The sequence below is a fragment of the Molothrus aeneus genome, chromosome Z, assembly GCF_037042795.1.
Source record: "Molothrus aeneus isolate 106 chromosome Z, BPBGC_Maene_1.0, whole genome shotgun sequence".
Taxonomy (NCBI): domain Eukaryota; kingdom Metazoa; phylum Chordata; class Aves; order Passeriformes; family Icteridae; genus Molothrus; species Molothrus aeneus.
The window spans coordinates 59,877,882-59,901,843 of NC_089680.1; the positions used below are offsets into that span (position 1 = coordinate 59,877,882).

A 23,962-nucleotide genomic window follows, 5' to 3' on the forward strand; every position below is an offset into this window, starting at 1 on the left:
TTTTGTTGGTTTTCTGTTGTTGTTTTCCATTTGGGGGTTTGTTGTGTTTTTGGTCTTTTTTTCTGTCCACTTTTGAACTCGTAGCTCCAAAGCTACCTAGGGCAGACGCTGGTGCACCATGTCCACGTCAGGGAGCTTTGCTGTGATGAAACCAGGAGGAGGGTGATGTCAAACCTCTGTCTCCTAAAGACATCATGGCCTGAGGGGCCAGTGGTGTGCATCTTTAAAAACATCAATCCAAAGGAATAGGCTAAATCAACACTCATCCCTCCTTAGTGTGCTGCAGGGTTACCATTGTCACCTTTCCATGCGACACTAATGCGGTGGTACATGCTGGGATACTCCCACACCTTCCTCTCTTTCTGCAGACCATGCACCCTCTTCATCTGAGGCTGCAAACACTGCCTCCTCCATCTCTAACCCACATCCCCTGCAAAAGGCCCTCCCCAAAAAACTGGTCAAACTTCTCCCTTGGTGTAACTTTATGGTTTCATGTTTCTGAACAGTAAAGGGGACAGGATGGTGCGGCCCACTTGGCTATGTGGCTTCCTATGGATGATGTGGAGTGTGTGGAGAGAAGCCCATGCTCGTGGGCTGAGCCACAGGGCAGGACATGCAGCCCATCCATGGAACAAATGAACCTCAACCCCCTCACACCTTCTAGCCCCAACCCTGCAACCATATGGGGTCCTGTTTGCAAACACACTTGCCCCCCCTGCATGTATTCTGAGGTTGGTGGAGCTGCTGCCCATGCAGCCCCCACCCTACCCACCAGAGACAGAGGCTTCTGTGGAGCTCAACACAAGGACACAAAGTGTGCAAGAAGAAGAGAGCATATTTATTTTTTGTTCATTGCAAGCAGAGCAGTACCAGTGGTGAGGATCCCCTCTGCTCTGCAGCCCCCCCACAGGAGCGATAATGTGAGCTGGGCCCAGGGCACAGTAAAGAAAAATTTTTTAGAAAATGATAAGCATTACAGTAAAAATGTAGTTTGTTTCTCATCAACAGTTAAAAAAATAGATCTGCTCCTCCAATATTTGGGCACCCTAGAGAGTCCATCTCACTTCCACAGAGATGGAGAGTGGCAGGTCTGGTGTGTGCATGTGCAAACTTCCCTGGCCTTTGCATCTTCCCTGGCTGCAGGATGAAGCACGGACAGCCAAACCACACCATGTAAACTCTTGCCTTGTCCCTGAACACACAGGATCCAGGGGGCTAGGGTGGACACGGACCTGGGGAGGGGGGGGTCTAGACCCTGGCAGGGGGGGTGAGGCTGGCCACAGGCAGCAGCATCCTCTGACTGGGAGTGAAGGCAGAGACTGGATGCCACAGGAATATGGGCACAGTACTCTCACTTCAGCAACAGGCTCCCCTCCAAGAAGAAAATCCTCCAGGCACAGATACTGCACTTCCCTCCACACAGGCAATGGCCCTTCCAGGGGTTTGCTCCAAGCACCCTTCCCCAAGGGCAGAGCTCAAATGCAGCAAGATGACAGGAAGCAGCAGCTGGGGAAGTGAAGCCTTGCTGCCAGTATGAGCAGGTAGGGATGGATGTAAGCACTCTAGGTGCTGAGAGCCCCCCACCTGGAGGATTTAGGCCCAAACCCAGCTGGGTTTCCCTTTACACCTCACTATGAGCATTTCTGCTTTTGCTCCGTGGCATAGAAGGGTTACCCCTGCTTTGGCATTGTCTTTTAATGCTCCCCACCACCACTTCTGGCCCCCAGCTGTAGGATTGATTGGACACACTGCGTAGGAGAGGGCGGGATTGGGTCCAAAACTCATGTCTAAGTGGCACCTCCTTGCCACTAACAGCATCAGAGGCGAGGTGGGCATGGCCATTAAAGAAAGGACAACTTTAATTCAGTATTATCAACACCAAAGGAGCTTAATTAGAGTGCTGGCTCACTGGGCATGCCATCAAGCACATCTTTTCCCTTAGTTTTAGTGCAGAAAACCTGCCTAACACCACAGTTATGGCTCCAGCCACATACCCCCTATGCATGGTGTGAAATCCCTACAGAGTGCCCTGCTGGCCAACCTTTGTCAGAGAGACTGGAAAAGTGAGGAGGAACCTGTGAGTTTAGGGAAAAGGGAATAATCATGGGATGGCAATTCATTACAAACTCAGCATATGAAAATGGAAGCATTTTTGTGTTTAAAAAGAAACAAAAAGAATATGCAGTGTGTCTTTTTTTTTTTTTCTGTCATATTTCACAGTGTGATCCAGCCTGTTAATGAATAGGCATTTTTTAAAGTAGAGCTTTCCAAAGGAAGAGAAGATCTACAGATAATGCTGTTGATCTAGCAAGAGAAAATCTCTTCAACAACAGAGCCTTTCTAGAATTCTGGGCCAAAGTTCTTGGACACTCTTGCCAGCAGAAAAATGACAGAGTTAGAAGTCAATTCCACTTGGTCCCAGAGAAAGGGAAGGCTACTAGGTGTAAAATCATAGGCTGGTATGAGTTAGGTCCATCTTTTAGAAAAGATTAATTTGTAGTTCGTTCTGTCTCAAAATAGAAGGAAGCTGCAAAATATCCTGCAGGCAATAGGACTGCGAAGAAGCTGTTAAATTCTGGCATCAGCTTGGTGCAGGGCTATGTCAGGGCAATTAGAGCTGCACCATGCTGCACTGTGCAGTACCACTGTCAGCCTTAATCTGCACACTGATGGGCAGCACAAAATCCAAGTTACAGCCCACAGGAAGCACAACCAGTGAACCCATATTGCTTTGACAGTTGCACTCATCTAGAAATAATGCAAAACGCTATTTAGATGTATACATCACGACCCTGTGCTCTAGGAAGAAAACAATCTAATGAGGGGGTGGGAGACTCCTTGCAGAAAACAAGCAGCAAAGACATTGGTGGTGGTGGAGGTGGTTTTTTTTCCTCCCCTCCTTTTAGAATTCTTCGTATTTTATCCTGTTGGAGCGCCTTGTTGGGGTTGGTTTCACCAAGCTGTTCTTCGCCTTTACAGCCTCACTGAAGAATTTGAAAACAGATGGAAAACTCTTCCAAGAAGTTAGTTCATGGCGTTCTGTACCTGCAAAATACAAAGGTGACAGTTTGACTAGGGGTCGTTCTCTGACCTGCTGGGTGTTCACAGGATAAATGCTCTGTAAAATGTAAAAATGCAAAACTCACAGAGGACACCCAGCTGCTGCAGCTGGTCTGGAGAGAGCCTGGGAAGGGTCAGAGCTGTCCTGCTGCTGAGCTCTGGGGCAGCTGACAAGAAAAACTGCACACACAAGCAGGCAGACACATGCACAAAGATACATGTATGCACATGCACAGCCACCCACATCACAATCAGAGGTCCTCAACATGTCTCGTATCTGGGAAAATAAGGTCTCAAAGCACTCTGCTAATAAAAGGTCACTGAAGCAGCTCACTGATCTGACCTACCTTGGGAAAAAGAAAGTGTCTACTTTTCAGACATACTTTATATTATTTATTTTTCATTTTATACTGCTTCTAGCCTGGCATATCTGTTTTCAAGTGAAAGAGAACACTTGATCTGAACTACATCTCATGCATCACGAAGGCATCCTTTGTGCACCTGCTCCCACAGATAATATTGAGACAGTAAAGTGGACCTTTCCTATTTGTATCTTCCCTTTGCACACAGATTTATCTCTGTATTTTATTTTGCTGTATGCTTCTATTGTTTTGCAAGTGCCTTCCTCAACACATTTGCTTTATTTAAACAACCACACTTCCTCCTCCTTCCCCCCCCACAACCAACCCCCAAAACAAAACCAAGACAATGGAGATAGGCAGCCAAGGGGTGTGAAAGAGTTGGGACCTCTTCCTGGGTAACCCAATTATGCAGAGATACTGCCTGGTAGTCTTTGGATCCTGGGCCTCTGTTTGATACTTTAACATTGCTAATGATAATTCTTTAGTCTGTGATAGTAGGTCATTGCTATGGTTACTCTACAATGGTGCAACACTTCACTTTCCCCTTCAGCTATTCGTTGAGACACAGCAACCACATTTGTTACCTAGCAACAGTTCTGTGACAGTTTCACAATCTGAGAGTGACAACAATGAGGGACACAGTGGCCACAGCCTGGCAGGTGGAAAGCGATACAGTCCAGGGTGGATGATGGTCCCTGCAGGACATAGGGTGGCCATCAGTACCTGGGATATGAGATAGCTGCTCTGGCATGGCATTTCCCTCATTCCTAGCTTCACAGCCCTGTCAGGACCCTCTAGGCATCCATCCATGGAGCATCCTTGGTGGGCCAACACCCCCCCCCCCCGCCAAGTCTTTGATGGAGGCACTACCTGCCATATTGCACGTCCCTGCACCCTCAAAGGCAGCGATCACACAAGCAAAGCAACCCTCAAAAAAGCACTCTCTAGAAAGACACTACTTCTCACACAAAGAGATGTTTTCGTACAAAGAGCATGTCACATGCACACACAGATTTTCCTCTCCCTCTTCATATTCATTTTACAGAGACAACTCATGACATCTTCCAGAATTTTCCCACATCCTCCTTTTATACAAATGCTTTCCACCTTTAAATTCACTCATCATTGTAGAAATTATTTTTGCTGAGAGGTAGTCCATCTTATCAAGTGCTGGACTTGGCAGTGCTGTGTTGAGTTGGGCTCCATGATCCCAAGGGTCCTGTCCAACACAGAAGTTTCTCTAACTCTGTCCTGCAGGTGGCTTTCAATACAGATCACCTATCCCATCCCCTGTAAGACTCCTCATAGCAATACTCCTTAAGAATCGTTCCCCACCCGGGAAACACAGAAGTGGCCCAACACAGCAGGAGGATAAAGCTTCCCTTCTAGCAAAACCTGCAGCCTAACGGACATGTCCCTGAGGTTATGGCTTGGCTCGGTATACTGTGACGGCCCACTGCCACCATGCACACAAAAGTCATCTACCAAAGCTGATTTTATGGAGGGACAGGCTGTCCTAACACACTGTAAGGACACTCCTGCACAGCGGTTTCACCTCCTTCCCAGCATATGGTGAACACATCTTTGAGCCCTGAAGGCAAAACATCTTTCCATGTGGCTTTCTGGTCCCTACACAGATATCTCCCACACAAACACATCTTTCTCACTTCCGCCTGTCTGCATTCTCCATCTTGATTGTAATAGTCATCATTAATATCCACTGGATTAAGATGAAAATATAGGCTGTGAATAATATGGGTTTTTTTCCCTTCTTCCTTTTTCATCAACAACCTTCCTCCTCTGTAAAAGGGTCATCCAGAAACAAAAAATGAGAAAACAAAAACAAAAACAAACACAAAACAAAACAAGCCAAAACAAACAAAAAAAAGAGTAAGTTTCTGAAGCCTCCCTGTGTCTTTCTTCATCCTGCCTTCTCCCATGCACTTTCCTCATGTTCCCAAGAGAGATCACACTCACATTCACTAGTGTTACTGAAACTGATTAACCTACAGCTTTCCTGTGGCAACTCCTCTCAACCCACTCTTCTCAAAAAACAATTCAAGCTTTGAGTCTAGAGGGACTCAATGATTCAGCAGTCTAAAGCAATTTTAACACTCCCTATTTTCCTTTTCCTAGTAACAATCTTACTGGCAGATGAACAATTTCCCTGGTGATAAAATCACTACAATGGATATTTAGTTTCCAGGATTATGATGATTCTTTGCTTGATTAATATTGCAATAAGAAAAGCTTGCTAAGTATCTGCCTTGGACCTTTACAGTCATTTCTAAAGGTCAAATTTTGCCCTCACATATTCACATTTAACTACTAATAAAGAGAGACCTCTAAAAATTTAACATTGCACACACTGTGCATTTATGATTTATATACCAAAGGCTTGGAAAATTCAACCAAAGCAAGTGGAATTATGTCCTAAGGGTGACAACAGATTTTAGCCATAAGATTTTTGCCAGAGGAAAAATACCATTGACGACTGCAATCTCAATTGTGTATTTAGCAGTACACAGATCTAAATTAAATGCATGAATAGCCATCTATTTCTTAACAGAAAGAATAATTTTTAAGAGACAGACAATAAGAAGCAGTTGTTCTAAAGCCAAGGTCCTCTGAGACAGATATTCTTAGTGCTCACTAATTTCAACAGCTGTGATGATAAACTATGATTCAATATATTGTATTAATTGATGGGCTGTTACACAGCATGTAGTGATTTCAGATATTAGCTCTTTGAGAAATCTTAGAAGCATGCGGCATGGAAAAGATATAAAAACCCTGTTAAGTGTGGGAAACCGCAAGAATACTCTAAAATATGGGAAGGCAACAATTGCAGAACAAAAAAGTATAAATCCCTCCTAGTCCCAGCTCCACTGAAATAAATGACAGAAACGTCAAAAAGCAAACCAGCCTCCCACTTGCCAGCATGAAGAGATGTAGAGAGAAATGAATATATATTTTAACACGTGCATAACATCATTGGAAAGGAGCTCCAAAAAGATGGTGGAACCATTAATGTGTGAGGTGAAATGAGTAATGACAGTAAAACAGTGAACAAGTTCCAGAATCAATTTACCAAGTACCATAAAGAGATATATAATTAGAAATAATGAAGACTTGACAATACAGCTGTTGATACAAAAAACCAGGTAAGGGAATACTTTTAAAAATTCAATATCCAAATTATCAGGTCTGGATGACATGCATATGTGGGTCTTCAGGGAATCAGTTAAAGAACTTGCTGGACTACTGGCAATTATTTCTGAGAATTCATGTACAATCAGGTTGGCACCAGAGGACTGAGGTGGGAATGAGAAGAAAAGAAATTTCTAATTTGAGAAAAGGAGGATTAATTGAAACTAACTACCACACATAAAATTCATGTCTGAATACCGGTAAAGAAAGGGATCAACATTATAAAAAATCACAAGCACCTCTAGGATAACAGCAGACACAACAGGCTCAAATTTGACAAGAATAGATAAAACCCAAACTCAATTGAATAACAAAAATCAGCAGGTGAGAGACTTATCCACTACTGTGTTTTTGACATAGGTCAACGTGGCAGCCTTGAGGCAGTGGGAACCAATGTAATCACTTAAAATGGATTATGACCCTCACTGCTCACTATGGTCACTCCTACCTCTCACTTGCAAATTAGTTGCTTTATGCCAGTCAAGGGGCCCGCAAACACTTGAGATCTACAGTAATGCAGCTCCCAAATATGTGCTGCCATACCTGCACTGGCTCTAGCTGCCAGCAGCATGTCCACCAGCAGCTGCAGTACACATCACATCTCTACAGGGTCCAGACTCAGCATCTTGTCTCATATCTCATCTCATCCCATCCCATCTCACAGATGTCGCGTTATGCCTTTCCCATTGTACATCATCTTGGACTCTAGAAAATGGGCACTGGCACACTTTTGGATAAGTGGTTAAAGCATTTGAGAAGACAAATAATAAGTAGTAATATGGGGTTGGAAATATACCTGTGAAGTCCCAGAAAGATTGGTATTTGGGCTCAAGTCTTTTAAATGTGGTTATTAGTCATCTGAAAGAATACTAAGAATATAGATACAGAATATAGGAATAGCATATTGAATAGGAGATAGTACAAACATAAGAAGGAACAAAGAAATAATAATCAAAAGGGCAGCCTAAATGGGTAGGAAAAACAGGGAAGAGGAAAAGCAAAGACTGAAACTGGGAATGGTGCCTGCAGGGGTGGTAATGCAATATGACTATGTGAATGATCCTGATGGCCATTTGCATACACGCATGCAAAGGCACTTTCACTGTCTTCCCTTTCCACTTCCACTCAGGAAAAGCAGCTCTTCACCTAGCAAGGCTGAAAAATTCCTCCATCTGAAAGCAGAGTGTCTGGAGAGAGAAGAGCTCTGCAATCACCATAATTCGCTCTTGCAGAGCGATTACTGGCTGTGCAGGACAAAGGTGCCCTCCTACAGTGCCTGCCCACTGTGTCAGACAAAAGCCTCCTCCCGCGGTGCTCAGAAGATGCACAGCACAATGGTGGCCCCCCACTGCGTTTACAAGATGTGTGGGACAAAGGTTTCCTGCTGCACAGGAGCTGTGAGAGATCTTCATACATGCCTTAATGCTGAAATATTTCTGCAGAGAAAAGTTTCCAGGTTGAAAAGCTTCTCCACAGATACTAGCCACAGGGCTGACCTCAGGTCTGCTTCTCTAAGTGACAGCTCATTGCTAAATAGCGCGGGCTTCAAAATGAATTAAGGGTGTTCCACGCCTTGGGGTTTAGTCCCCATTGGGATGGAGAATTCTGCTGCTCTTCAACAAGGTCTTGCTCAGCAGAGAGTTTGCTCCCTGTGATCATGATCTACACTGAGACCCTGTCATGCTGCAAAATGCCAATGCAAGTAGCTTAGCCACCTTGTCTGTAGACAGGTTGCTTTTACATTTATGATTCAAGCTAGGTATCTAAAAGGCACTCAGTCTTATCAGAACTTGATTCAAATGGTTCGGAGGTTGAAATACAGACTTTTGTGGGCATTTGCAGGAATGAAACACTTTAAACATTATTAAACATGAAAAGCAACACAATTAATTTGTCCTTTATAGGTAAACTAACAGATAAGCCAACTCCATTTGACTGCATAGACAAGTGTGGCAGACCTTTCAGAAAGGATTTTTTCTCCTGAAAGTTATGAATCAATGGAAGTTTCTTTCTTTCTTTATCATATTATCCATGCACACATTGAAGAACTTCTTTAATTATTAGGTATTGAGTTCTGTAGCAATATAACAATACTGTTCAAATATGCACTTAGGTGTGAATAAGAGATGCTACCTGCCTGTCCTGCATTCATCTTTCCGTATGCTTACAATTTACTTCATATCACAAAGCTATTTCTGAACAGGAATTTCAATTTTTTACTCTCCAGTAAATCAGATACTATCAAGTATGACATAACTACTTTTAATTCATAGGGTTTCTCTACTTAAAATTCCTTTACCCTGTTGATCTTCATGGGAAGAAATTATTGTGTCTTTTTGACTAGTTTGGTCTACTGATGTAAACATCCAGGTCTCAAACCCCAAAACAGAAGAAGCTCTCAGAGCATCCCCAGTAAAGCTAACAGAAAAGGAGATTAAAAAAAATACATCTTGCCTAAAATCATGCAATAGTTCTGATTAGGAAAACGAGAACTTCTGGAAAAATTGTGAACGAGTCCACAAGCTCAAGAACATTGAGATTCAATGACCTCAGGAGTTTTTAAGCACTTCTAGATGTCACAATGGTAAAGAAAGATTAAAAACTTAGGCAAAATTAAGATATAAACTAAACACCAATTAATGACATGAAAACAGTAATTTCTGAGGGGACATAAAAAAACTCAACCTCAAAACAATCCCCAAACTTTGATGTGTTTAGTTTGGCTAAGAAGTAATCGTTTGTGTAGTCATGGACATGATAATAATCTGAAAGTAACTGTAGGGAAATGAATTCTTTGGAGAAGCCAAGAGGGAAGAAACAGAACCATTTGAAGACATGAAATACAGCTTATTAAGTGGGCTTAGGCACACAATAAACTGGTTAAGACTCAATATAAGAAAAATCATAGCAATGCTGGAAACTAGACTACACACACTAAAGAAATTTTTTACTTAGTTATTATCTACTGTGACACAAAGCAGTTCTTATTTTTGTTGTCCAACAAAAATATCTTATATCTTATATATATCTTATATCTTATATATATAAGATATATAATAATATATCTTATTATAGATAATAAGTGGTTATTATAGATAATAACCACTTATTATCTATAATAATCTTTAGTGGGATGATAAAAACAGAGCAACAAGCATCCTACCAAGAAAAAAGTTCACCTCTGAACTCCCATACTTGCAATTTGCTTTTCTTCTACTCCTTGTTTACAACACACCAACTTCCCACAAGAAGCAAGTGATTAAAAAGAGTAAAAAAAAATTTGTAAATTTCTCTTGTCCTCTGAGCAACAAGATGCAAAGATCCAGACAAAAGCTCATTGCAAGCAAGGTCTGCAAAGTAGGAAAGAGACAGGAGTTCTGACACGACCATCATTATTTTTCACTACTCTTCATTTAATATTAAGGGCAGTCCTATGAGCACAGGTCATTTGTTTGTTCCTCTACATGTGAACTGGCCAAATAAGTGAAACTTGTGAGGTCATTCTCTCCCGAGCACAGGTTACCAAAAGTTAGGTCATTGTCTGGTTCACCAGAGTCAAGCAATTTTCTTTTGAGTATACATTAAAAAAGGTAAAGATGGTGTCTGAATGACATTCTCAGAGACAGCAATTTCCAATGCAATAAATTTTTGCAGGAGAGCAAGCCATTTCCTTGAAGAAGAGATCCAGTAAAGATGTGCGCAATATTATGCAACCATAGATTTTAAAACTCATGTTAAAATGGTGTACCATGCAGAGAGAAGAAGGTAGGGTTTGAAGTTGTATTTATATCGGTATATGTGTTCACCTCTCTACTGCTATCTTTATCCCTATCTCTATACAATCTTCATATATCTATCTCCATCTACATAGCATGTATATCAACAGCACTGTCTGTCTGTCAATCTATCCCTCCATCTATCTATTCATACCTGTAACTTCACCCTTACTGTATGTAATTCAAGTATAAAATTCCTTACCTGACAATTGCGAGGTGGGATACTCAGGTTACATCTTACAAAGATATTTTTGGGCTAAGAACATACCAATGGTAGGTGCAGGATCTCACCAATGGAAATTAAGAATAGGTTAGACAACCATGTCTTAGGAATATTATGGGTATAGCTGACCTCACCCTGGGAAATATGGACAAATTAAGTAACTTCCCGAGTTTCTTTCTATCCAGGCTTGTTGCTTCTGTGACTTCATTGGCTTTATCTAAACAACATCTAAAATTGATTGTATTAGCAAGGTACTTCACAGTAGCTCTGAAGCATTTGAATAATACACGTTAGTGAGACAATTTTTTAAATGCCCAAGAATATTTTCTATCATGAATTAGGGAAAACATCTATATAAAATTGCAAGCAAGAGCACAAATAAAGTAGATAGCATTTGAAACAATTATTTTCTCAACTAGGAGAAAGTTGGCTTTTAAATAAAGGAAGTTTCGACTTGCTCAGAACTCGTCACTTTATGAGAGAACTTACAACCACAAGACTTCTTGGGTGAAACCACTGAAAACCAACTGTTCAAGCCTCACAGCTTCCACAGGTTATAAACCTGAAAAATACTAATATACCTGACAGATCTTAACACGCTGCAGCATGATGCAAGCCATCAGTTATACCCCCTTTTCCTCACTGCTTTGCAAAGACACATCTAACAGAGTTTTGTAAGGGAAAAGTCATCATTACTGTGCTTTTGCAAACCAAGTGGCTCAGCCAAAATGAGGAATGGACCTGAGCTCTGCTGAGCCCACAGCAGGGCTCTGTTCACACAGCAATGCCGCTGATGTTAACAAGCATACAGGTATTATAAACTATATTTAAACTAATTTAAAACATTCTGCAGCAATTCCTGCAAGTTACTTTAATCTTAAATACCCAAGGGCTGATTTTTAAATCTGAGTTTATTCCAAAATCCCACAGCTTTTTACTGCCCATGGGGCAGAGACCAGAAGGATATACACTCTTGCTATCTTGTGAGAACTCTACTAATGCAAGAAATTCTACAGTGATACCAGGACAAGGGAAACAACCAGCTGCTTAGAAAATAGCTCCTCTTTGTAATGATATTTTATGATTATTTGTTTCTAAATAGTAATTGTGCCATCAAACATCTGGATGTACCAGCAGCATAGGCATAAACCAACACAGTTTTGCACTTTCCAAAAACACAGCAGCCAATGCAACACCATGGAAATGGCAATGCGGGCACCAAAGAGCAGCTAGGAGAGGCAGCAAAGCTTTAAAACATGTTAACATGACAGAAGAGACACCCCAAACACTAAAGACGTAAAAAGGTTCTTAATCACTAGCAGGATAAGAACATACTACTTGCCAATTTGTGAAGTTTTGAACACACAAACAAATTACACTAAAGCAATTTTAAAATAAAGTAGCAGAATATAATTTTCTGTTCTTTCACACCAGAAGCAGAGCTTGAAGACTGGTGTGGATGCTGACACAGCAGCTGTGGAAGTAAATAAGGTCTTCTGGGGGACAGGAATGAGCCTGTGTCTAAGGAACAAGCTGCAATGAGAACATGTGTGGGGCATGAAACACATGAACATTCAGTGTGTTTTTATGATTTTAGTGAGAATCTGAATTCATACCTTGCAAGCCTTTAATGAATACACTAACTCTCCCTTCCCACAGTGGAAAATGTTTAAAATCTTCTAGATAAGAAATAGTTCAAAAGCATGTTTTCCTCCTGAATTTTTTACTTTGATTATAGTGTCCTGTTGTATCCATGTAGACAAAAGACTACAGTCAATCCAAGTCCAGAGCACTTTCCCCGGTACAATGGTATTCACTAACCCATCTGCTTCATCTTGGGACTACTGCCTCTGGCTGGCCCCAAGCTAACCTAACTAACCTAACCTAACCTAACCTAACCTAACCTAACCTAACCTAACCTAACCTAATCTAACCTAACCTAGCCTAACCTAACCTGACTCTACACAATTAAACTCCTCCAATGTGCCACTGGCGCCATTCATCCTCTCCCTAGTCCTGGAGCAGTCACAGAAAAGGCACTTCCCCTTGATTTGTCTTCAGAGGCTAATCCTGTGACAGGTAAAATGAAAAAAACTCAAGAATCCAAGTGCTACCTCTACAGTGCCAACTTTGGTCCTGTGGGAAACCTAACTTCATCTGCACCTGATCCTCCCCTTCTGATGGCTGCTCCTGCAGAAATGGGTTAGCAAATGGTGGGCTAAGATGGGGCTGTTGATCTGCTTTCCTGCTTTTGCTGGAGACCAACTTCAGGAGCCACCACCTGCCGCAAAGGATTCACTTCCTTAGATCAAGAGAGGTGAAACTGAAGAGCCTAAATCCAAGTGATCCTGAAAATCCCAATTCAGTCACTCACCACACCCTGAAGTGTCTAAGCTCCACAAACACCTCAGCTCCTGACCTTAAAGTTTGCACGTTATAATGATATCACTTCTGTACATGCACAGAAACACATCAGGCTTGGCAGTGAAAATATTCCCAAGGGTCTCAGGCAGATATAGTGTTTCCATGTCCCCCTCTCCCCCTGCCCCATAATGCTAAGTATGTGTCCAAGCCACAGTGGCAGGAATACCCTTTAATCTCCTTCCTAAGGCTTCATTTCAAATGAATCTCTTCCTACTCCTTGCCTGTTTTTCATCCACCTGGGACATCTGTTTCTCCAGAACACCTGTTTCTCCAGGAAATCCAATTCTGAATTCTTCTTCTATAACATGCTCACCTGGCAGCTCTCCTTGAACTCATGCTCAGTGCCTGGCTTTGATCTTGCTCCATCTCATCCACACACTGATCTCAGCTGTCCTGCTCTCATGGCCCACCAATTTCTGCCTTTTTCTGACTTTGCTTCAGCCATTTCAGGAAGACTTCCTCTACCTCACTGCTAGTGCACCCATCCAGTTTCTCCTCACAAACACCTTTGTCTTCCAGCTGCTGGCATCCAACACATCTTTCTTCTCCATGTTTTCCCAGGTCTGACTGGCAAGTCAGACAAGTATTTGGCAAGTATTAAAAAAAGCTGAACACAAGATGACCCTACTACCCAGATGTAGTGGTGAGGACAGAAAAAGAGGACAAATCTGAAACTGCAGTTGCCCTACTCTCCAGGATCAGAGAAATGAGATGTTTATCTCCTAGGTGAGAATGATAGTTTCATGGGAAATTCAGGGCATTTTCTTAATGATTTAATGGAAAGGAAACATATCTGAGTTTGTAAAATGCCATGGGAGATGAAGCTGGGCCACCAGAATACAAACAACAATTAACAAATGGAGTTTAAAAATCATGTTTGGGGAGTAAATAACAAATTCCTTAAAGTCTGATAAAATTTTAGTTATGCCAAGTAAGTATAAAGAAATTTCTGTAAAAAATAAAAATTTGTATATTTGATGTGTGAATAACCCTTGTGCACTTGTAGTAAGTAATTTATGACTAACCCATACCATATAAATTTTTCTTGTTTGCATCACACCAACTGCTGTTTATATATATACATGTATTACATTCCCCCATCCTGGGCATCTAGGACTTATATGACCCACTTCCAGGTGTCTGCAAAGCTGTACTAGTGAGAAAAATGGTGAGAAGATGGTGATGGAGAAGATTGTGAGCAGGTGAGTGGATTGCCATTGTGAGTCAGTGAGGAACTAGGGGTGGAGCTTCCTGTGTTGCTGCTGAGTGGCTGATTAGAAGAAGCCTCTGGGGAGTGTGGTGAACAGGAGCGGGCAAACAGGGGTGTGGTGAGTCTGTGGGGCGTATACAAGGCAGTTTGCACGGCAGTTTGCACAGGCAGGGCAAGCAGGCAGGGTTACTTGCTTAGTAACTTGCTCTCTTGCTAGTAAGGAGTCCTCTGTGTTCTTTGAGGTCTTTCTGCTGCCTGGTTGTGTTTGAGGTGTCTGTTAGTAATGGTTTCTACACGGTCAAAAACTGTGGCTGGTACAAGTGTAAGTGACCAAGTCGAGCCCTCCAAAAAAGATGTTTCTGTTCAGACCCATCCATGCCCAGAGTGTTTGAGTTTATCAGTGGCTTCAGGGAGTGTGTTGGAGGAGACCTGCCTGCGGTGTGAACAAGTGAACGACCTCCTTTCACTGGTGACTGAGCTTAGGGAGGAAGTTGAAAGGTTAAGGAGTATCAGGGAAAGTGAAAGGGAAATAGACTGGTGGAGCTCAGCCCTTCCATCTTTAAGGGAGGCCTCTGACTGAGAGACTGAGGACTTATATGCCTCCCACTCTCAGGCAATAGAAGGGCACCCAGTAGATGAAGAGGAGTGGAAATGGGTCCCCATTTGGGGAGGTAATAGCAAAAACTCCTCCCCATCCCCATCATCCAACCAGGTACCACTTCAGAATAGGTATGAGGTCCTGGATCTAGAGGCCCAACTAGATGATTTAGGAGAAAATTATCTGCCCTGTGAACCCCCCAGTTATGATTCATCTGTAAGATGGATCACCACCTCTAGAATCAAGAAGAAAAGAAGGGTAATCGTAGTAGGTGATTCCCTTCTGAAGGGAACTGAGGGCCCCATGTTGACCAGACCCATCCCACAGGGAGGTCTGTTGCCTCCCTGGGGCCCGGGTACAAAATATCACTGAGAGACTTCCTGGGCTGATTCAGCCCTCTGATTATTACCCACTGCTGATGCTCCAGGCTGGCAGTGATGAGATTGAAAAGAGGAGTGTCAAGGCAATTAGAAAGGACTTCAGGGTACTGGGGCAGGTAGTTGATAGGGCAGGGGCACAGGTAGTGTTCTGCTCAGTCCCTTTGGTGGCGGAGGAAAATGAAGAAAGAAACAGGAGAATCCTCATCATCAACAAGTGGCTTAAGGGTTGGTGTCATCAGCAAAATTTTGTATTCTTTGATCATGGGGAAACTTTTACAGCATCTGCTCTGCTGGAACCAGATGGGGTACATCTCTCTGTTAAGGGCAAAAGGTTTTTAGCTCATGAGCTGGCAGACCTCATTGAGAGGGCTTTAAACTAGGTTTGAAGGGGGAAGGGGAAGCAGCTGAGCTATCTGGAAGCAGGCCCAAGGGTTGCAAGGCTAAGTCAGGGGCGAAGTCAGTAGCCCAGCTGAAGTGCATGTATACCAATGCATGCAGCTTGGGCAAGAAACAAGAAGAACTAGAGGCCATGGTGCAACAGCAGAGCTCTGATGTAGTTGCCATCACAGAAACATGGTGGGATGACTCACATAGCTGGAGTACCGCACTGGATGGATACAAGCTACTCAGAAGAGACAGGAAAGGAAGAAGAGGAGGAGGGGTGGCCCTTTATATTAAGCAGACTTTAAATGCTGTAGAAATTGAAACTAAGGAAGATGGAGTTGAATGTCTATGGGTAAGAATTAAGGGGAAGGCCAACAAGGCTGACACCCTACTGGGAGTCTGTTATCGTCTACCCAGCCAGGAAGAAGAGGTAGATGACTTATTCTATAAGCAACTAGGTAATGTTTCAAGTTCATCAGCCCTTGTTCTTGTGGGTGACTTCAACCTACCAGACATCTGCTGGGAACTTAATACAGCAGTAAAGAGGCAGTCCAGGAAATTCTTAGAATGTATGGAGGACAACTTTCTGTTGCAGCTGGTGGGTGAACCCACCAGGGGAGGGGCTATGTTAGACCTGCTGTTTGCAAATAGAGATGGGCTGGTGGGAGATGTGGTGGTTGGAGGTCGCTTGGGGCAGAGTGATCATGAAATAATAGAATTCTCAATATTTGGTGAAGTCAGGAGGAGCACCAGTAAGACTCTTACATTGAACTTCCGGAGGACAGACTTTGGCCTGTTTAGGAGACTTATTCAGAACCTCCCTTGGGAAACAGCCCTTAAAAACAAAGGAGTTCAGGAAAGGTGGGCATGCCTCAAAACAGAGATCTTGAGGGCACAGGAACAGACTGTCCCTGTGTGCCGAAAGATCAGTCAACGGGGTAAACGTCCAGCCTGGCTGGGCAAGTAGGTTTTGGAGGAGCTTAGGAATAAAAAGAGGATGTATCAGGATTGGAAGGAGGGTCAGGTCTCTAAGGAAGTATTCAAGAAGGCTGCTGGAGCATGCAGAAAAAAAAAATTAAGGAGGCGAAAGCTCATTATGAACTTAGCATGGCGACTTCTGTAAAGGATAATAAAAAATGTTTTTACAAATACCTTAATGCTAGAAGGAAGGGTAAGACCAGCCTTTGTTCTTTATTGGACAAAGGAGGGAACTTAGCATCTGCAGATGAGGAGAAGGCAGAAGTGCTTAATGCCTACTTTGCCTCAGTTTTTAGTGGGAAGATGACTTGCCCTCAAGACACCTGCCCGCTTGGAATGGTTGATGGTGTCAGGGAGCAGAATGGTCCCCCCATTATCCAAGAGGAGGCAGTCAAAGAACTGCTGAAATGCTTGGATGTTCATAAATCTATGGGACCAGAGGGGATCCACCCCAGGGTAACGAGAGAGCTGGCAAACGAGCTTGCAAAGCCACTCTCCATCATTTACCAACAGTCCCGGCTCACTGGTGAGGTTCCGGATGACTGGAAGCTGGCCAACGTGATGCCCATTCACAAAAAGGGTGCAAAGGAGGATCCTGGTAATTATAGACCAGTCAGCCTGATCTCAGTACCTGGCAAGATAATGGAACAGTTCATATTAAGTGTCATCACATAGAATTTACAGGATGGCCAGGGTATCAGACCCAGTCAGCATGGGTTTAGGAGGGGTAGGTCATGTTTGACCAACCTGGTCACCTTTTATGACCAGGTAACCTGCCTAGTGGATGCAGGGAAGGCTGTAGATGTTTATTTGGATTTCAGCAAGGCCTTTGACACTGTCTCCCACAGCACACTCCTGGACAAGCTGGCAGCCCGTGGCTTGGACAGGAGCACTCTTTGCTGGGTTAGGAACTGGCTGGATGGCCAGGCTCAGAGAGTGGTGGTGAATGGTGCTGCATCCAGCTGGGGGCCAGTCACCAGGGGTGTCCCTCAGAGCTCTGTGCTGGGGCCAGTTCTGTTTAATATTTTTATTGATGACAGGGATGAGGGTTTAGAGTCTTTCATTAGCAAATTTGCAGATGATACTAAGCTGGGAGCGTGTGTTGATCTGTTAGAGGGACAGAGGGCTTTGCAGAGGGACTTGGAACGGTTGGATGGATGGGCAGAATCGAATGGGATGAAGTTCAATAAGTCCAAGTGCCAAGTCCTGCACTTTGGCCACAATAACCCCCTGCAGCATTATAGGCTGGGGACGGTGTGGCTGGACAGTGCTCAGGAGGAAAGGGACCTGGGCGTGCTGGTTGACAGCCGGCTGAACATGAGCCAGCAGTGTGCCCAGGTGGCCAAGAAGGCCAATGGCATCCTGGCTAGTATCAGGAATAGTGTGGCCAGCAGGAGCAGGGGGGTAATTCTTCCCCTGTACTCAGCACTGGTGAGGCCACACCTTGAGTGCTGTGTCCAGCTCTGGGCCCCTCAGTTTAGGAGGGACGTTGAGATGCTGGAGCGCGTCCAAAGGAGAGCAACAAGGCTGGTGAGTGGTTTGGAACACAAGCTGTATGAAGAATGACTAAGGGAGCTGGGGTTGTTCAGCCTGGAGAAAAGGAGACTCAGAGGTGACCTTGCCACTCTCTTCAACTTCCTGAAGGGTGACTGTGGTGGGCTGGGGGTCGGTCTCTTTCTCCGGGCAACAACAGACAGAACAAGAGGACACAGTCTCAAGCTGCGCCAAGGGAGATACAGGCTAGAATTAAGGAGGAAGTTTTTCAAGAAAGAGTGGTCAAGTATTGGAATCATTTACCCAGGGAGGTGGTGGAGTCACTATCCCTTGATGTGTTTAAAAAAAGACTGGATGTGGCACTTGGTGCCATGATCTAGTTGAGGTGTTAGAACGTGATGAGTTCTAGTTGGGTTGGACTCGATGATCTTAAAGGTCTCTTCCAACCTAGAAATTCTGTGATTCTGTGATTTCACCAGTGAACTTACACCAATATAGTGGGGATTAACTTTCTTTTATTAGCATAACCTTTGCTAGGTGTTGTTAATGACCATTCTTGAAGGAGGCAGGTGACTGAACCCAGATGGTGGGATTTTATGGACAATGATCATTGCTGTGGGTCAAGTGCACTTGTGCTGCAATCATAAAATTAATAACCTCTACAACAACAGCTTTACATATCGCTGTCTCAGAGAAGTGACACTTGTGTGACTCACAGCCTTTGGAGATGCTATTTATAATTTATACCAAATTTGAAGTGCAAAGATTTTTGTCTCCCACAAGTCATGGTAATCAATACGGGTCTGCACCTATTACAGCCTGATGAGATGAAGTGTGTGGCAAGGATTAACTGCACTGGGTAAAAACCACAGCTCATAAACAGGGCTTTGCAAGAGATCTCCAGTGACCCCATTTCCACACCTACGCTGTGCGAACAAATAAAGAAGAAAATAATTTTTTGTAGGGGTACCATCCCTGCTTAGTGTTGCAAACTAAATTAATTGTATATTTGTCTCAGAAGTACTCAGAAACTTGAGGGGTTTTCATACGTCATCTGGATTTTAGGCTTCTGCACTCTAATTTATAACACATCAAGGCTTAGTGTGGGATATTATAAAGCCCCTATATCATGGAAACTGGCAATTTAAGACTAAACACTAATTCAAAAAAGGCTCTGCAGGTGTGAATTACACTAAATTTAACTAAGCTTAATAATATCACACTTCCTCTGACTTAACCTCAGAGATGTCACTAGAGGGACTGTTTGAGATTAATGATCATAAAGCTGCATTCCCTCCCTGCTTAACGCTCCTCCTTATTACAGCAGACAGCAGCTCTGCCTGGAAATGCACAGTGCATGTGCCTTGCTTCCTACCTCTTCTGAACAGCACCACCCAAAATCAGTCATGGGTGATGCTCAGGATGCAAGGGCAGCAAGCCAGTCACGCGGCAAAGAGTTCAAGACAGGGATCAGGTGGGGGAGGCAGTGAAGTGAGGCACAGGCAGAGTGAAGCTGAAGGCAGGCGCACGGCAGATAAGATGAGAAGGCATGTTGTGTGCTGGCATGTGCTGACCTCTGCCAACAGCTCTCCTGACATCCCTGTCTATGGGAGTCAGACATGAACATCAGTGTGGGAGGTAGGTCTGCCAACAGTAGAAGGGAGAACTCAAAAGTCTGGGATGAATGTGAAGGGAAATATTAAGTTCATATTAAGGAAAAAGAGCACCCCAACCAAATAAATCCTTTAGAGCTGTGGATATTTACTGTGGGTTTGCTTGTGTGACTGGTGGGGCCCCATTGCTGAGATGTGGCTGGAGAAAGCTTAGTGAGACCCAGCAGTCAGTGGGATGAAAACAGATAGGGGTTTCTCCTGGAGAAACTGCAATTAATGTTCTGCTTTACAGCCAGAGGGAAAACACACCAGGACACAAAACAACTCAAAAATCAGAGTTTTTCTGATAATCCAATTTTAGACATCCAATTACTGAGTTGTAAGGTTTCTAACCATTCCATTTAAATGCTACACTAACTAAATAAGCTTAATTTGGGAGACCAAATTTGTTTCAGAACAGGGACTTCACTATTACCCTTTAAAAAAATAATACAATAGGTAACATCAAACTCCAAAGCTGTATCTTCAAGCTGACACAGTCACTTCGACGTTGAAGAAACAATTTATGATCTCCTCACCAGCCAGAGGAAAAATAAACCCCCAAACATCCAAAGATAGAAAACAATGCATTTGCCTTGTATTTGCAAATGCAATTTTCACTTCAAAATACAATATTGTTCTAATAACTGATCTTTCCATGTGGAATCTTCCAGCAGAACCAGGGCTGCTGAGACAGACTGTGGAACAATCAAGAAAAATCCTTGTGTCATGGTAGAGATTTTTTGCCATGCATTTAGTAGTTCTAAAGAAAATGCCAGTTTCTTCTATTCAGAAAGATGGTTAAACCTTGGGAACTGGGAATAGAAACAGAAACTGCCAGGAAAGTATATTTGGAAGTGCAAGAAAGATGAAATATTTAAATGAGTTTCAAAATTCGATGTTTCAAATTTTTTTTTTCTTTCATCAAGAACCTCAGTTTTGTTTTTTCACAAAATTAGAACAAAATAAAAATAAGGTAGTCAAGGTAGTTTCTCTCTGAAGAATCACTGAACTGGAGTTATGTCATCTTGCATTAAAACTATTAGTTATTACCACAGCTGGCCTACAAATATTACATTAAAAAGCATGAAGAAAATCACTTAAATACAACTGGGGAGTTCTTTTGTTGATGGCCCATGCATATCTCTTAATATTTAACACTTATTGCTCCATTTTGGTTTAATTTGTCTGAAGCACCATACGTTGAATTTTTTCAAGCAATTTTAAAGCAAACTATTGACACATAAGGGAAGAGACTTCATCATAAAAACAAGGATTGAGGCAGGAGCTGAAATTTGTCTAAATAAGACCAATATCAATATGCACAAATGCATAGACACCTAAAGTTTGACAGTCATTGCTCATAAAATCCTGCAATGAGATAATATGAAAACTATCTCCTGTAGAGGGAGGTTAGAGAGGAGCTCATATGTGAACACTTGAGGAAAACTTGTGCTGTGGCTTGAACATTTCCTGTTAGTCTGAGGATAAAGGAAACACTATAACCACAATATTAAATTAAGAAAACATTTTTTTCACTCTGTTGTGAAAAGTGAAGAGTCTATGAGTGACTAAAAAGCAAAGACCTTGAAGTCAACAACATTCCCATATGTTTTATCATGTTTTACAGTTCCAGAATGACAAACACTTCACATCAGTGTCTCTGCAGCCATGATTGTTACTTTCCAAATGAAGTTTTACAGTGCAAATATTCCATTCTCACAGGTTTCAGAATTGCTATTCCACATCTGCATTTGGACACACACTCAAAGCCTACAAGACTTCCTCTGAGGAAGGACTGCTGAGGGGACACAGCACTGTAAATGTAGGGTTTGCTCTCCTTTGCGAAGCTGGGGAAACCAGCAGCCAGGCAGCTCAGGAAACTTTCTGCCATGCTGAGGTCTGTGCATCTTGGCATCTGCAGTGGGAACAATGGGTGTGGTCAAAAAGATTTGCTGCTTTTTATTGCAAAGAACTCACACCCCAAGGCAAACCTGCTTCCATGCCAAAATATCTTTAGCAAAACTGGACTGCAACAGCAGGTCCTCTGCAGCTGCAAGAGGAACAGTGAAGCCTGCTCACCAAGGTCATGTCTTCTGCAGCTGCAGAAGCCTTCACAGAGCCTTGGCATGAAGGACACCATGCCCCATGCTGCACACTGACAAGGTGCTCCTGCTCTTTCACAGCAAGAGAAATGGGGCATGTAAATCCACTTGTGGTAGAAACACCACATCTCATCTACTACCATGGCAATAGGTGGAAGCATCAGGATTTGCCCTGTAAGCCTAGGACCAAGGATGCTGGTAGGAAATAAGTTTGCTACTGGTCTAAATTAAGAATAACCTGATCTATCATTTTCATATTTGAAATGCCCAGGGGATACTAAAGATGTGCATTGAAGGAATCCTACTGCTCAACTTGTACAATGCTGACTGGGCTGTACTTCTAAAATGCATGTAAGTACTTAAATTATGTTTCACAACAAAAGAGATTCAGTAAAAACCCCACAAAATCCCACAAGAAAACTGATAAAATAAATCTGTGACATACTTAACAAATCAACTGGTTGCAACAGCTTTGGTATGGCCTGAGAAGTGCTGAAATCAAATGTTTCCTTATGACACCCATTACTTAAGGTGGATTTCTGAAATAGGAAAAGTGGATTCTTTTTAATTGAGTTTCGTATCCCAAATGGATCACAGAGGAAATCTTATCTGACTTCTGTGTATAAGCAAGCAAGTCCTCTGTAGTTTGGGATCTCAATACTTCCCTTTATAAGAGCTTGTTTTCAGTTGTTTATATATTTTGTTAAGCTAAGTATTTGGGATGAAAATTCCCAGGCTCCATCTCTGCCTTAGGCTGATTATTATTATTTTTTTACATTTCAAGTGAGAGGATTTAGGCACTTCAGGAAATAAGACTGAGGGAAAACATATTTTGGCCCTGCTGGGAGGAATAAAAAAATGATACAAACAAAAAAATAAAAAAAGGTCTTACAAGAATTTTGCTGAGTAGCTCCTCTGTCTCTATTCTTCACAGTTTGAAATTTGGAAGGTAAGATCCCTGGAGTCCTTTTGCAATTCCCATGAAAAAACAGCCAGCTTTTTGCCTAGTCACAAGCCTTTGTAAAAACTCATTAGCATATGCTCAGCACAGAGTCCCCAGAATCTGCAAGTCTAAGTGGCCAAAGATTCCTCTGAAGATGCAGTTTGCCCAGAGTCTACAGGGCTAAGCCAGACTTTTTTTTTGCCACTGCTGCTCCCAGATGTTGCACTCTAATGTGGCATCAGGCACAGGAACTACGTGCAGACAGCACTCTGTCTTGGGCTCCAAATGCAGGCAGAACCAGGGGAGAAGGGGAAAAAAGCAGCCTAATTAAATAGAGAGGAGATCTAGTCTCTGGGGAGCAGGGTGAGTGAATCAAGGCATGAGGTTGACTGTGTAAAAAGATCAAAGAAGTGGCATAGGAACACCAAGGAAGGTGAAGGGAACACCTCTGCAGGAGAAGGAAAGACCTTGAAAAGCAGGGAACTGGCAGCAAAAAGAGGTTAGGAGGCAGACCTGAGGAACAGCAGACAGATTGGACAGAGCAGGGACAGGGGAGACATGGAGAGGAGGAGAGGCACAGTGGCACATGACTCTCATGACTCTCCAAACTAGGTAAGAGCTGCCCTATGGGAGACTCAAGTCTCTCCAGGCAAAGACAAAACTGCCAATGTTTCATTCTCCCTTGGCTGTGGGTTACAGAGAAGGTAACAATCTACTGCACTAATACTCTCAGCACCTTTACCTTGCTACACCATCCTGTGCGTCTGAGCTCAAACTCCATGTCTGAAATCTCCACCTCTGCAACTGACATGCAGCCATAGAACATCACATGATAAAATTGCCTTTCTTAGTCTTATTGTGGTTGAAGAAAACAAATTACACACAGAAAACTGTATTAGGAGAATATTTGAAGCATGCATGCTGAAGGGACAAGTTAAGGACATTCAGTTTAGTCGATGTCAAAATGGTTCAGACAAAACTGAGGGGGGATGGTGCTTGCTGGCGCTGCTCTGGTACAGCTTGTGTTGACTTTGCAGAGAGTGTTATGCTGCCCTTGAGCATCACTTGTGCATTTCTCTACCAGACACCTCTGTTGACCAGCAGCTATTGCCTGGGAGTAGAGAGAACCGGTCCAAACAGATGAGGCTTTTGCAACAAAACAT

At 43.0% G+C, this 23,962-nt stretch overlaps 1 protein-coding gene across 2 annotated transcripts in view; it reads right to left on the minus strand.

The window, feature by feature from the left end:
* Nucleotides 1–817: 817 nt before the first annotated feature.
* Nucleotides 818–23,962, minus strand: part of ARB2A (ARB2 cotranscriptional regulator A) — a 263,785-nt gene continuing 240,640 nt past the window's right edge. For both annotated transcript variants that reach the window (XM_066568884.1, XM_066568883.1), the window contains one exon: nt 818–3,045. In XM_066568884.1, coding sequence (XP_066424981.1) covers nt 2,903–3,045 — 143 coding nt within the window. In that variant the 3' untranslated portion in view covers nt 818–2,902. The remainder of the gene's footprint in view (nt 3,046–23,962) is intronic.